At 41.6% G+C, this 15197-nt stretch overlaps 1 protein-coding gene across 2 annotated transcripts in view; it reads right to left on the bottom strand.

Annotated features, from left to right (window-relative positions):
* The window catches only part of map3k19 (mitogen-activated protein kinase kinase kinase 19), a 32927-nt gene that overhangs the window by 4991 nt on the left and 12739 nt on the right, over positions 1 to 15197 (bottom strand). For both annotated transcript variants that reach the window (XM_034134244.1, XM_034134243.1), the window contains exons 4-14: positions 14891 to 15053; positions 14531 to 14646; positions 12709 to 12890; positions 6362 to 6422; positions 5114 to 5201; positions 4284 to 4406; positions 3553 to 3707; positions 3128 to 3162; positions 863 to 3034; positions 673 to 777; positions 246 to 484 (exon numbers count right to left, since the gene is read on the bottom strand). In XM_034134244.1, the coding sequence (XP_033990135.1) occupies positions 246 to 484; positions 673 to 777; positions 863 to 3034; positions 3128 to 3162; positions 3553 to 3707; positions 4284 to 4406; positions 5114 to 5201; positions 6362 to 6422; positions 12709 to 12890; positions 14531 to 14646; positions 14891 to 14994 (3380 nt within the window). In that variant the 5' untranslated portion in view covers positions 14995 to 15053. The remainder of the gene's footprint in view (positions 1 to 245; positions 485 to 672; positions 778 to 862; positions 3035 to 3127; positions 3163 to 3552; positions 3708 to 4283; positions 4407 to 5113; positions 5202 to 6361; positions 6423 to 12708; positions 12891 to 14530; positions 14647 to 14890; positions 15054 to 15197) is intronic.

The following is a 15197-nucleotide window of genomic DNA, read 5'->3' as shown; positions in this document are numbered from 1 at the left end:
GACCCGTAGACAGCAAACAGCACATAGAGCGAAATGAGGCATGGCTAAAATGCATGATCTGTTTGGTATTTCGAAAACAGAAACGTATAAATATACCTTATATAGGTATGGCCATACAATATATCATTTAAATATAGCATGATAGGTTTCCTTTAATGTACATTTTTGGGGGAAATATTCCCAAATTATTCTTGCAACACATTCCTGGGTAACTTGTAGGTGGTTGTGACTTGTGAATAACTAACCTGTGAAGGATGCTGGCAATGGATCCTCCTGGGATGTATTCCATAAATATGGAAACCACATGCTGTTGGAGTGAGGTACCCAGGAAACCCACAATGTTGGTGTGTCTTAGAGTTTTAAGCAGCTCCACCTCCCCCTGCAGACGAATGTACTCTGTCTTGGCAGCATCTGGGTCAGAGGAATCAAGGCTCACCTGCTTCACAGCTATCAGCTGGCCCTGGCTGGTCAGGCCGCAGTACACCTGGGAAGAAGAAGCAGTGGTCGGCACTGGGGTTACTGGAGCATCAACGTCTGCAGTGGGACATATACTGCTTTGAGTATTTTTCATCTATGAATATAGATTTCATGGTTGTGTGAATAGTTAACATCTTAGGATGGTGTTGTACTGTGTCATTATTGTATAGCCTAACTGCGTTAGTCCATACTTACTGTCCCATAGGCTCCCCTGCCGAGTACTTCACCTTTTGTCCATGTGATCGCGTCATCTACAACCAACACAGAGCCAAGCAGAGCACCACTGTCTGGGGTCTTTACCTGCAATTAAAAACAGATAATGAATATTTAATTTATGAGAAGGTTACTCATGAACTTGATAATCTATCTTTTATGTTTTTCTTACTGATATAGAATTGATTTCTCCATCCGATTCCAGGCTCTCAGGTTCTATGTATACATCTCTCTCGTCCAATGAGATCAGCTCCTCAGCCAGACATTGCAGCAGGTCATCTGTAAGTGGCCCGTCCCCCACCTCATCCAGAAACTTCTTGTAAACTGGTGACACAATGGTGTGGTCACCACTGCTGGAAGAAGCCCAGGTTTGGATCTTTGCCTGTTGGGGGCTTTGAGATAACACAGGCTCAGAAACTGGTCGGTTTGGGTTTTCTATTTCTTGCATGTTCATGTGGGGGTGAGTATAATGAGATAAAGCTCTTGGCTTGGTCAATGTTTTCTCATCAGATTTGACTGTTTCAGACCCATGTCTAGAAAGAGCTTCCTCGATCGTAGACAAAATGGTTTCTTGAGCACTACCACGGAAAATGTCATTATCCTTAGATAGTTCAGCTTCTTTGAGTCTATCTGATACAGGCATATTCTTATTTTTCAGAATAACTTTCCTTGGCACAGGTGTGTGGAGATGTTTCACCCTAGAGGACGCATGTTTTGGTTTGCCTTTAGCTGAAATAACCATGCTCTCCCCCGGACTTCTCCTCTGTGCTTGTTTCGATGTTCTGTGTTTGACTTTATGCCACTGTGGCGTCTTCCTGGATGGAGCAGACTGCACTTGTCTGTCCTTGACTTTCTCACAGGAGCTAGAAACTCGAAGGTTATCATAGACGGGACCAGCAAACATCTCGTAGATGGCTGGTCCTTCATCCCCACTATGGATCTGCTTAAACATGTCTTTGTAGGTGATGAAGTCCACAGCAGATTTAGACCTGGGTTTGCCTGCTAGACTGGGTCTCTTTAACTGCCAGATGGTCTTCACCTCCCTAACTGGTGGAATTCTGTTGCTGTTCATCTTCTCAGGATTTGGTCTTTTGCTCTGATCATTAAGCTTCTTCCTAGGTGATATGGTGCCATTGTTAGAACATGCTACTTTAAGCTTTGACTTCCCTTTTATGACAGTCTCTCCGCCAATAATTAGCTCTGGGCTTTTCCTTGTTTTATCTTTACCTTGTGCGGAAAGTGAGGAGTTCTTCAGATTACTTGTGGACTTATTCCGATTGAGGATGCTTCGCTCTTTGCGCGCTACCATGTTGAAGGACTGCTGGTTCGTTTCAATGTTTTCTCTCATTTCACTGTTTGTGCTACTTCTTCTGTCCTTGTTTCGGACAGGCTTTAAGGCTTTCAACATCTTCTCATCTTTCTTGGGATCCATGTCTGACTGAGGAAGTTTTACAGCTGAAGTAAATAATTGTATTTTCTCCTCGGTAGTGCTAGCAGTTAACGTCAAATCCTTGCTACAAATGATTGGGCTACCTACGCCGTTTATTTCATAACAGGAATCCTTCATTCTCCGTTCTGTCCGTTTAACCTGCTGTGGGTCATTTTTGGAAGTTCCTTCACGGTATGCAATAACATCCCTATTGTCATCCTTGATAATAAATGTTATGCTATGGCTAATCTCAGTCCCAGGCTCTGGGGTGCAACCCACATAGTTATTTTCCTCCTTAGACTTTGATTTGATAGGTATTTCAATGTCCACGATGTCTCCTTTTTGTGCATAGTTCATAAAGGACTGACTCTCATCAGTCTCCTTTGTAAAAATCCTTCTGGTGGCTTTGCCTTTAGAGTGAGGGTTTATAGCTGGTTTAGCATTGTCAAGATCACTGATAGGGTCTCCGTCCAGGTCATGTACTGATCTGTGGATCAGTGGAATATGAATGATTCTTGACTGAACTTTAAAATGCTGCCTTTTATCCCAAACCAAATCAGCCTCGGTGGCGCTCATGCTGTTGGATTGCCGCAACAATCTTTCTCCAACAAACTTCAGAGGTCTTTCTCCCGAAGCTCGCTTTAGTATGTCCTTTGTATCTTCCTCGTCCTCCAGGTCGATGGAACTCTGGCTGCTGCCGGACCCGCTTTCCTCACTTTCTCCCTTAGTAGTCAGTGGGCTTCCCCAGAACAACCGTTCTCTCCTCAGCCGGGTCCTAGAGCAAAGGGGGCTCTGGCTTATGGGCTTCAGGGGAACGTGGTGTTTAAGTGCTGGCAGGGCAGCAATGTCCCGGGGCCTGCTGTCCAGTGGGGCCAACAGCTTGGGGGTTCTGGGATGCAGAGACAGTAAGGGACCCTGCAAGAAGGGACATTGATAGTAAGGACTTGTGAGACGACCAATTGAATGCAAGTATGACAAGATGTAAGGAGGTTTTTGGTTGTTACTCACCTTTTGTTCATTTTCAGTTTCTTGAGTACCCAGTCCTGCAGACAGGAAGAAAATATATATTTAGAATGAAGTAGCATAAGGGTAGCTAACTTCCTTTCTGGCGTAAATTGAGCCATCATTTTCCCATGAGACCAATTAGAATTGGATTGAAACTGAGGCTTATAGGGGGCTAATCTAAACGCAGATGGTGTCATCATTCTATAGCCAGTGATTGTATAACATCAACATTTACCTTTAATTCAAAAGTTAAACCAAAAACAATATCCTAAACCTACCACCAAGTTTAATTATAACATTTACAGCATATAACAATGTTTCCTTTTGGATATATTTTAACATAGGAATAATCCAAATGAATTCACATCTAATTTTAAAATAGTATTGCTTTGTAATTCTTAAAAGATTAAATAACTACATTCACATACGGCTCTGGATGTGTGCTCTGGCCTGGATCATACTGTTGGAACAGAGCAGTGGTTCCAGGATGCTGGGTGCTGATTGGCTGAGCGGGCTGGGCTCTGTCACAGACAGCAGGCTGGGGGAGGATGGGGGTGCAGCCACCACACTTGTTGTTCTCTTTCTGTGAGTGAAAAGTCCGATTTTGTTTAAGTGCCACTTATATACACAAAAAAGAAAAAAAAGAAACAGCAACTTAGACTGAAGGTGCATTTCCATCCACCTGTGTTTTTTTTGTTTTTATTTACAAATAAAAAACAATGTACAAATACTATTGGCGGATTCAAACTGTCTCCTAATCACTCCATAAAGATCTGATGTAACTTTACTTATAAGCAAACAGGAATGGCAAGAATTTCCATCAACTCTTTGTATGGTTTTTAACCCTTTGAGGTACGACTGAAGCTATTTTAATGACGCTATCTTGTCTTCTTCTCTGGCAATTGTATACTACATTAACTAGAGGACTGTCATCTGTTTATCTTGATGAACCAACTTCTTCCATAAATGTAGTGGATGGAAAGAAGCATTTATATGCATTGTCTTTTACGATTTCTCGAAATGTGTTAAATCTTTCGGTCTTTTCCATTCAGAGATTTATTATGACCATATTTCTTACTTTGTTTATTTGTTATTTAAACAAACTGGCTATCTACAATTGATTATTTGCTTAAATAATGAGTCCAGCTACTGTATGTACCTGTGTTCAGGAGGTACTGGCAGACAGGAGGTCCTGGTACTCAGCAAACCAGGTGAGGGAGAAGGATCCAGATGGCTCCAGCGTCTGCCGTTGTCCCCAAGGTGAGGCAAAGACAAACCTCCTCTGGTGAGCGGAAAAGGAAACAACACAGCAAGGTTTTCTGTTATCAAGCCTTTGACAGAAAGAGTGTATGTACAGGCCAATGAGGGGAGTTATTTTGGCTCTGATGATGAGTTGTATTGCCTTGTGCTGAACTGAACATAATACCAATAGCCTCATTTTCCTCCCATCTGGAAGCTGATGCTGTGAAATTAGAGACCTGCTCAAAGACCTGTAGGCCTATTCTCCTCAGAGAGCTTGGACTTGATATAGTGGTGAGTAACAGACAATGAGCTGATTCACCAGAACCCTCTCTCCCCCTGTCCCTGTATTGCTAAGCTGTTTGGGTAGAACAGGTTGTCCTCTGGACACAGGGACAGGTGCCTGCATACAGGACAGGAGTGTAACTGGAGAGGACAGTTTTCCTCAGTTGGTGTTGAGTAAGAGGCTGTTGCTGACTAGCCCAGGGTGAGGGTGCTGTTTATACAAGAGACTGTGTGTTGGGGGAGTTAACCGTATGCGCATACAATGTTTGTGGCTCACGTATAAACAGATGTTGATGTGTTCACTTGTGTCTGCACTGTCAACGCTATCAGCCCTTTAATTAGCACATCTTTACAGAAAATACACACTCATTGGGAGGTGTGTGTGTGTGTGTGTGTGTGTGTGTGTGTGTGTGTGTGTGTGTGTGTGTGTGTGTGGAGAGATGTGTTTGATTTCACCGTGCCCACCTGCTTCTTCTCCCTGCGTCCTGGTAGGCTTGCCTGATGTCTCTCAGCGTTTCCATGGCGTTTTGGAAACAGAGGGGGATTCCCTTATCTGCTCCACACACACACACACACACACACACACACACACACACACACACACACACACACACACACACACACACACACACACACACACACACACACACACACACACACACACACACACACACACACACACACACACACACACACACAGTTACACCCAATCCTAAATCCATTGTATACTCTCTGGTCACGCATTGATTTAAAACTCAGTTACATACTGTATTTCATATTTCTGGCCTGAAAAGGATTCTACTTAAAAAAACTAGTTCCATTCATGGGGCATTTAAAGGGGTGTAAGAAATAACAAAAAAACAATAGCAAAGATTACATTTGTCAAATATAAAAGGCTTACATGTATTACAATTGTAAAAAAAAAATAAAAAAAAATACACAATACACATAATTGTTGTGACAATTAATCTCTGATACAACATTCTTAGTTCTACTGTTATCGCTTGTTTTACAGAGATGTCTTGTAGAAATGTCATTAACTATATGGGTTATTTTAAACAGTTCCCCAGTTGTTCTGTATGTTACAACATATTAAAACTAATCACAGAGAAAACAACGTTACCTGTTTGTTAGCCTGTTTGTCCACTCTGTTCCCATTTCCAGATCACTCTTAGAAAATCTGATAATTCCTCACTAGTTATTCCTTTATTTCTCCATGACCAAATGATTCTGATTTCGCCCTCTGTATTCTCAACATGTCCATTCCTCCCAATAACGCTGTCTTTTAGTGATCTGCTCTATCCGCTCTGCGTCTCCAGCATGTTGTTTTGAGGTGTACGATCGGCAGGCAGATTTCTCAGCTGAGAGGTGGTATTGTGTGTGAGACCCCACCCACCCAGTCACGCCCCCTCACTCCCCTTCCTTTACAAGGTACCTGATCTGATGGCCTATTTGGGGGCTTTTGTCACTATTAAATGCCAAAAACCGTAACAAAATGTGCTGTTTAAAGCAGTAAGTTGGCAAGAAACCAACACCACCTGTTTGTGTTTTCTCTTTAGGTTTTTCCCCTATAGAAATAGAATGCAATATTGGTCCTTCTCTAACAATCTCACTGAAGCCCAAGAAAGCAGAACAGTTTCACACCACTGTCACACATCAAAAGTCCACATTTTAACCTACTAAAACTCTTGGAGTCCTTGAAAGAGTCCTTACCTTGGCTGAGACCTTTATGATGGTCAGATAGAGGAGAGTAACCTGGAGACTCCAGTACTTCCTGGAAGGAACAAAAGTGAGCAATTTATTATATCAGAATCAGAAATCCTTTATTAGTCCCATAGCAGGGACATTTACATATATATGTCCTAGTCTTAGAATAAAACGTTGCTGGTCGAAGTCATGTAGTATGTATGGTAAATCAGTCCTCTGTGTTATCTTTTCTGTAATCAAGAAACAAAAATCGGAATCGGAATCAGAAATCCTTTATTAGTCCCACAGTGGGGAAATGTACATTGTTACAGCACACGTGGCATATAAGCAAAAGTGGCATAGCAGGTAAAAAACATTGCATGTCATACTACACAATAAGCTAATATATTAATATATAGAAGAAAAGCACACATTAGTTATACTAGAATAAAGTAGTTATTTAGTTCTCATGTATTCAGTGAACACTTTCTCAAAGCTTGTCTGGAATGCAAACCAACAAGAGATTATAAAAAAACAAACCACAAAGGCATGCATTCAACTTTCAAACTGGAGCTTTTGCACGTGTACAGAAAGAGCTATAGATTTAGATATAGCTCTCATGATGTAGTCAACATTACAACTTTTAAAGAGACAGTTCATGCCAAAACTAATCATTCGAACTCTAAAAGCCAAGTGCTATCTATTTCCATTATATCCAATACATCAATTATAGAGGCATTTCTACGGCAGATATAGGCGAACAGTCCCTTTAACACTGTATATGTACACTTGTTCAATTGATTGTCTCCGTTGACCTCTTTGACACATATACGGACGCTTTTCCCCGTTAACCACCTGCTCTTCTCTTCCTGCTAAGCAGCTGCCCCTGATTGTCTGCAGCATCTATAGAGACACCCATAGTACTGCAACATGGCAGCTAAGTGTTAGCTACCAAGCGCACGCACGCACGCACGCACGCACGCACGCACGCACGCACGCACACACACACACACACACACACACACAGATCTTAACAACCAGTTACTGCTTTCACCTATTGATCTTCTGAGTAACCACTTGCTGCCCGTGTGTCCTGCAATTACTTAAATACAGCCGATCAATATCAAGGCGGATCATAAGGGTTTTCTTGTGTGAGATCGTTGTTCCCTAAAATTAGTGCAATTCTACCAATAGAGTTGCGAAGTCCCTCCCCTTCCGGTGGACCTCCATGGGACCTTATTTCGGAAAGAATATGTATTGAAGTCAATGGAGAGAGAAAGATTATCTTTCCATCCCGTTTGAATTGTGCCACGAATTACACATATGATGTTTGTCAATTTAAAAGATAATTTTGCAAGTCAAAAAAAAAGAAAATGTGTCGTAAAACTGTAAAGTAACACATTTTTTTGTGTGAAACGCTCAATGAACTACATCTTTTGCACAACAACACACGTCACCAAGATGGCCGTCACTATCACCACAATGAAACACGTCCAGAAGAATGTCATGCAAAGCTGCCTGCCTGCCTGCCTTCCATTGATTCTCTCTGAACTGCCTGATATTGTTAATGTTTAATGTCAACCATTTGTGCAGATAGCATGAAGTAGAAAAGATCGCCGAAGCTAATGTAGCATTAGCGTTAGCATTTCTCCCCCGGGCTTAAATGGTGTATTATAGAATGATCACACGGTGTGACAGTACTCTTCAAAGGGTTCACGAAATATGACTACTACTCTTACTGTTTAACATTTTGGGTTACTTAATGTTACTTCATGTTAAGGCTAATAAAAATGACAAGGCTAAGCCGGCTGTAATGCTAACTAACGTGCTTGCTACTAGCTAGGTAGCTAACTTGATCCAGCCACTCCTGGTCCTTTCATCAGACGGGAAGCGAAAGAACGAGCAAGACCCATTGCTGGTATGATAACAACCTGGTACTAAGCACACAGGCATCTTGTTAAAGTTATCTTATCTTAGCTATCTCTATTTTAGTGGAGGAAAACAATTGTGACATCAGTTATGAGTGACATCACTTACGCGACCCTGGGATTTGTAGTCTTTCTAGTTGCGTATTTTTCATAGTCTTATATTTCAACAGTTTTACGACAAACTGTGACTTTTTTGACATGGGAATGATTTTTTAAGATTGACAAACATCATATGTGTAATTCATGGCACAATTCAAACGGGATCGAAAGATAAGTTTTCTCTCTCCATTGACTTCAGTACATAATTTTTCCGAAATAAGGTCCCATGGACCGGAAGTAGATAGGCGGGACTTCGCCACTCTATAGAGTGGAGCAGAAATTAGTAAAAAAGTGTTTTTGCTTAGATGCCTGAAATATGCTAATACAATAGCTAATAGAGTGGTTGACGTATTTACCCGGAAATAAGCTGCGCATGGGTTCCCTCGACAAAAAAGCAATGGGATTTCTCCATAGGATTTTGGAAAATAGCTCGAAATAAGGTCTGTGGAAAACGAACCTGTTAGATAAATGCACGTTTTGTTCAGCCGGATAATATCCACATGTCTACCCTACTTTTATAATTTTCTAATCATAAATCTAATCGCCAGAAGCAAAATGGTAACGTTATGCTATAAACGAACTACAGCAGTGCTACAGCAGTGCTTCAACGTCACGCCAACTTAAAGGTCCCATATTATGCTTTTCCGGTTATTACCCGTCCCCTTATGTGTTATGAAGGTTTTTATGCATGTAAACGGTCTGCAAAGTCACAAACCCTCAAAGTACACCCTGTAGCGAGTACAACTCTAACACAGAAAAGACCTGTCTATGCTGCCCCAGAATGCCTCGTTGGAGATTTCTCTTTTCCCATTGTTTTCTTCCTGGGTACAGTGACGAAACTGTGGCGCGCTTACACTGTAGGTGCGCCGCGTTTGGGAGTGTGTGGGGGGGGGTTGCGGATTGCTAGTGGAGCCTCGCAGATGGGGGTGCTGCAGCCCCCTCAGCATCCCCCCCTTCCCGCGTCCATTCGCGATGTCTCACTGTCTCGCAGACCCCACGCAGCAAGCAGGAAATGAACCCAGCTCACACTGTCCGCTTCTCGCAGCAGCGAGCCGCGCAACGTCCCGCCAACACGGCACCCAGACACCACGCAGCATTCTCATCTGTTTGTCATTACTGGTGTCATTTTCTGGTTGCTAACGCCATTGTAACACATAATCACTGATGTTCCGCTGTAACGGTGGTAGACCATAGTCTACGGCGATGAAATAAAGAGGACCATGGCCAGGTAAATAAGATTAAGCTGTTCCTTTAGCCCCCAGTAATGTTACATTAGTAAATTAACAAGTAAATTATATATAGCTGATGTAATTTAATCATATTATTTCATATTTAAAATAAGTCTTAATTTTTCTGTACTAATAAAACAATATGTTTTTTTAAATGAACAAAAGCATGTTGTATAGATTGATTCTTAAAGGAGAGGTGTCATGCTTTTCCGGTTATTACCCGTCCCCTTGTGTGTTATGAAGGTTTTTATGCATGTAAACGGTGTGCAGAGTCAAAACCCTCAAAGTACACCCTATAGCGAGTAAAACTCTAACACAGAAAATACCTCCCCAAAACGCCTCGTTGGAGATACGTCATTGTCCATTTGATTCTTCCGGGACGGCATGATGTCAACCCGTACCCGGAACGAAATGGACCAATCCGTGGAGCCGTTACGTTACGTCCGCGGAGCCGTTACGTTAAGCCCCCGCTGATTGGTCCAAATTGACCAATCCACGGACTTCCTCACACACACATCTGTGTGCAGGGAGCAGGCAGCTCAGCTGATTTCTCCTCCCTGGCTGCAGGCTGATAACAGACAGTTGGGATCGCGGCGAAATTCTCTCTGCAGACCCATTCTCACAGCGTTTATCAACCTTTTTCTTACTCAATATCAAGCCACACTTATTGTTTTTACTTCGGATGTGAGTTTGTGTGTGCTCAGGATGAGTTTGGCTGTGTTTCGCTATGTATCCTAAACAAGGAAACAACACCTCCACGGAGCTCAGCGCGATTCACAACGTCCCGACCAATCAGAGCACGCTGTGCTCACAGGGAGGGTGGGGGCTGGAGCTTTGGGAGCTACAACGAGCCGTTAAAGGCAGAGAGTGAAATTCAGTGAATACAAGTAGTTTACAGAGATGCTGTATGAGAAACCAATGTGAGTTTGGAAAAATGCACAGTATAAATCTATTTTAGTATACCTCAACAATGGAATTATGATCAGTGGAAATGGCCATGACACCTCTCCTTTAACAATATTAGTGTTCTAATCTTAATAGCTGTGATTATAACAGTTTATATTCTCCTTCTTCCCCTAAACCAGCCCAGATGATGTCCCACTGACGCCAGGTCAGCACATCCGGGTCCAGCAGCACCGTGACCCCCTGCTCTGCTGAAATACACAATTAAACATTTTCTATTACCTATTTTTTGTATTAATAAAATTAAACTGAACTTAAGACAGTTAACTTAAGAGGATGTTCCTGATCTCCGTTTTGCTTTTTCCAGTACCTCGGGGTGTCCAGGTGGATGGCAGCTCTGTCCTGATGATCCGCTGTGCACTTTTCAGATTAGGGGTCCTTCTCTAGCATAGATAGATAGATAGATAGATAGAATCAGAGGGATGAAACCCCTCTTTAATGGTCACACATGCAGAGCACACAGCACACAGTGAAATGTGTCCTCTGCATTTAACCCATCCTAGTACCAGGAGTCTAGTACTAGGAGCAGTGGGCAGCTAGTGTACAGCGCCCGGGGAGCAATGGGAGTGAGGGGGGAAGGGGGGTGTCCGGTGCCTTGCTCAAGGGCACCACGGCAGGGCCCAGGAGGTGAACTGGGACCTCTCCAAGTAGCAGTCCACACTCCATATTTTGGTCTGTTCGGGGACTTGAACTGGCAACCCTACGGCTCACAGTCCAAGCCCCTACTGACTGAGCCACTGCCGGACACAGCAGATCCATTTCTCCAGAATTGTCCTAATTACAGAGAAAAACAAGAGAAAAAGAAAAAAGTGAATTAATCATATTAAACACAGGGTTCCAAAAGTATTATTGCAAAATGTAACTCTAAGCATTTCAGACAAACAATCCTTAAAGGATCATTTAAAATGATGTACTGTTTTGGTTTTTTAAAAAACTAAAGAGATGAAGTGACAGTCACACTTGCATTCCTTTGACAGCACTGCACAAACTAACATCAAGCAAAAGGCTGCTGTCTATTTTTGATTGTCTTATTATTATGGGATTAGGATAAATTAAATAAACTTTAACCTAAATAAAAGATGATCAAATCTGGTGGAAATATTTAAAATAGGCTTTTTTTTAGCCCTACCTCAAAGCAGCATGAGCTGAATAAAAAGGTTGTAATGTTGTCCCCAAGTTTAATAAACAGTAAAACATTGCAACATGTCAGAGAAATAAATAAAGCAAACAGCAGCTACACGTCAGGGTAGCATTTTATAAATCCCATCGTACTAGTGTAGACTATACAGGTGTAAATGTTTTCACTTTGGTCTATTTATGTAATATAAAGTATAACTTATCTATAACAGAGCCAAGATCTCTGTATGACTTTAGTAAACTTCTGAATTGAATTAAGAATAAGTGTGAACGAACAGTGCAGTACGTTCAGCTAACTAGTTACTAACGTCACGTATTTATCCGTATTATTTAACGAACATGTACGTTTTAATGCCCCTTGGGTTTGACGTGTGTGACGTTAGTTAATTTAAAGTAAGTTAAAACCCAATACTCACATTTATTAGTGATTCCTCTGCTTGCTGATGCTTTTAAATCCACTCTGCTGGGGAGACCGGACAGCCATTTCATTTGAAAAAAACTCACTCTTCCCTGCGCGCATTGCACCCTGAGATATGGTAGACCGCGAAGGATACATCAGATGTATCCTTCAAATCCGGGAAAAGAAGGCTGCATTCGTGGGCCGCATTCGGAGGAGTCTCGTCTTTTTTTTAAATTGGGACAGCCTTCTTTCGGCGGAAGTGACATATGCGGTCTACAAATGCAGCCTCCGAAGGGTGCAGCCCCTGAATTGAGACACGGCCAACGACTGCTAAACATCTTTACGGCAAATATTAGCCACCTTTAACTTAGTGGTGGTGCTGTGCCTAACGTTAGCCTAAAACCTCTGGTAATTGCAATTACGCTTCAAAAATCATAAATTATCAAGTAATGGTTATATGTAGAGAAAATATTGCTGAACTAAACATGAGAGTATCATAAACATGTTTGCCACAGAGCTTATTTTCTGAGTTATTCGAAAATCCAATAAACAAATTCCCATTACTTTTAGGCCACGTACAATTTTAAAGTATTTTCTAACTCGTTATTGATCACTTACCCCTGGGTGGCTGTATAGTAGAAAGCCGTCCTGATGGGTTGGTGTCTGCGTGGGGGAGGCAGCAGCTGACCGGTTGTGATAAAGGCTCTCAAGGTCCAACTCTACATCCGAATCTCCAAACTCTGAGTCCGAATCCTGGCTTGAGTACTTGTCAAGCGCTAGAGGTGACATGGAGGCACCATCTGTGCAAAATCAGAAATTATTTTAACAATTTATAGCTTGTAATAACACATTGCGAAGTAAAAATGTTGCTCCTTGTTACAACAGGAACCGGTCAACACTTGAAAAGCTGCCATTCCAGATTTGGGTCTACATACCTGGACTCTGTACTATTTACTCAAGGTGAGGAAAAGTTAGGGTTGTGAAATTCCATAAAAACAGAAAATGTGACCTCTCTGTTTGTTTCTCATCTCTCTTTCTCCATCCTCTCTGTGTCACTGCTTGTTGCTGTATCGCCATCCTCGGCATAAACTCTGACTCACACACTCTTGTGAAGGCTCTCAGCAGCGTGCTCACACACACACATAACACAAACAAGCCTTTCTTATACCCTCCCACATAAGTGCAGGCTTTGAGTGCTACTGCTGAGGTTTTACTCTGGAAAACAGGGTCATGAATGAACTTGGTATGCCATTTATGTGTATGTGTGTGAAAGAGGAAAATAACATAGTCATGAATAGGAAGATATTTTTAGAAGTGTGTGCCGATATGCTTCATGTATGTTCTGCATTAAACTCCAAGTTTAATAAGTAACTGATCAGTGAATCAGTAACCAAAGTAAGGCCGATAACATGAGGAACGGAGACAGTGTGAGCAACATTTGTTCATTTAATGTGATAAGAGAGAGACAATATCATTATGATTACTTAAGGCTGCTAATGGCTAACTCTAAATGATGTACAAAAGTATTGTGGTCTCTTTCTCAGTTTCCATGTTTTAATACAGGTCACATTTTCATGTCATTAAAGTGGAAAAAAGAGCCCTGTAGTCGTGGGAACAGCGTGCATGTTCTCTTTGATCTTACAACAACTTTTGTTAACTGCATTTCTAATTCTAATCTGATTACAATTATTTTTGAAAGAAACATGAGAATGAACAAATAAATGGGTAAGCCGGACTTTTCCAAAGCAGATTACATGTACAGTTGGAATTAAGATTGGAATTTTCCCACAACTCTAAAAGCAGCATTTATAGATTGTTAGGGCCACAATATCTGTTAACAGAACACTGACATTGTATCATCATAATGGAGTTAATTCGGTAAACTTGATAATAAACTGATGATAACCATGGTAGAGAAACAAACCAGTTAAGTTTCTGTTTCCGTGAAAACCAAATTGGTTCAAATAAAAGATCCTGAAATGCTCTGTAGGGTTGAGGGGAGTGATTTTTGGATTTTTTAAGGACAAATATTAAAAAAATGTAAGAAGAGTGTTTTAAACACATATAACAAAAACGATTCTAAGGTACATAACCCTTCCTAGCATTAGCACATGTTGTGTAGCTAACAACAGCTTTAGCAAAACTTCTCCATATAGTTTTGTTGCATAAATCTAAAAAACGTTGTAGGGCAATGTTGTAAGATTGTTTGCATCTAATGAATGTACATTTCCTGTGAACTCAGAAGTTTCTTTTTTTAAAAGACTCTGCATATAACTAGCCAAAATGAACAGGCCATTCTTGAAAAGTCCAAAAACTAACTTAAGTGGGGTACTGTACTTTGAGCATCATAGTTTGAAGTATAGGGCCCCTGACCAAGCTGCAGTATTGACAATGATTTAGAATGTTATGCAACCACTTTAATATGTTTGCGAGTGTTTACCTGCGTGACTTAAGGCCTCCACCATCATATGAATGATCTCCTCCTTCAGAGGGCTGCTGATGTTAACAGCATAGTGGATAGCAGAACAGCCGCTGTCGTCTCGTACGCGCAGATCACTGATTAACAAGTTTAAAGGCAGATGGAACACGTTGAGTTGATACAGAACTACAGAAATGTACATATACATTTACATTTGGTACACCAACGTTAGCAATCTCAAGCTCTATTAACTACATTCAAGATAAAACCTCTTTGGACAAAGACAAAATAAATAGAGATCTGGCAGCTGACTCTTCAGAAAATGTGTGTGTCGTGAGTATCTAGCCTTTTGAATGCATGCATGAATGTGTGTTTCCTTACGGCGAGAGTCCCAGCAGTTCCTTGACCACTTCCAGAGGTCGGTGTTCCCATGTCAACCGTGTAGCAAGGTCTTCAAACAGGTCAATGTCCCTGACAGCGAGCATCACACCGCCGTCACACCGTCACTGTTCGGAACATTCACATCCACCCTGTCTGTCTGAGCCTAGGACATGAAGACACACACAAACATTAATATTAAATGGACTTCAGCACCTCGTTTGGCAAGTGCTGAAGTGAGTGTTACTCCTTTTACGCTTAGACGCACCAAAGTTCTCTCAGAGCCGTGGCTCAATGACTGTACTCGTGC

This window comes from Trematomus bernacchii, unplaced genomic scaffold (genome assembly GCF_902827165.1).
Source record: "Trematomus bernacchii unplaced genomic scaffold, fTreBer1.1, whole genome shotgun sequence".
Classification (NCBI taxonomy): Eukaryota; Metazoa; Chordata; class Actinopteri; order Perciformes; family Nototheniidae; genus Trematomus; species Trematomus bernacchii.
Note: the sequence above shows the minus strand (reverse complement) of the source record. Positions and strands in the feature narration are given on the sequence as shown.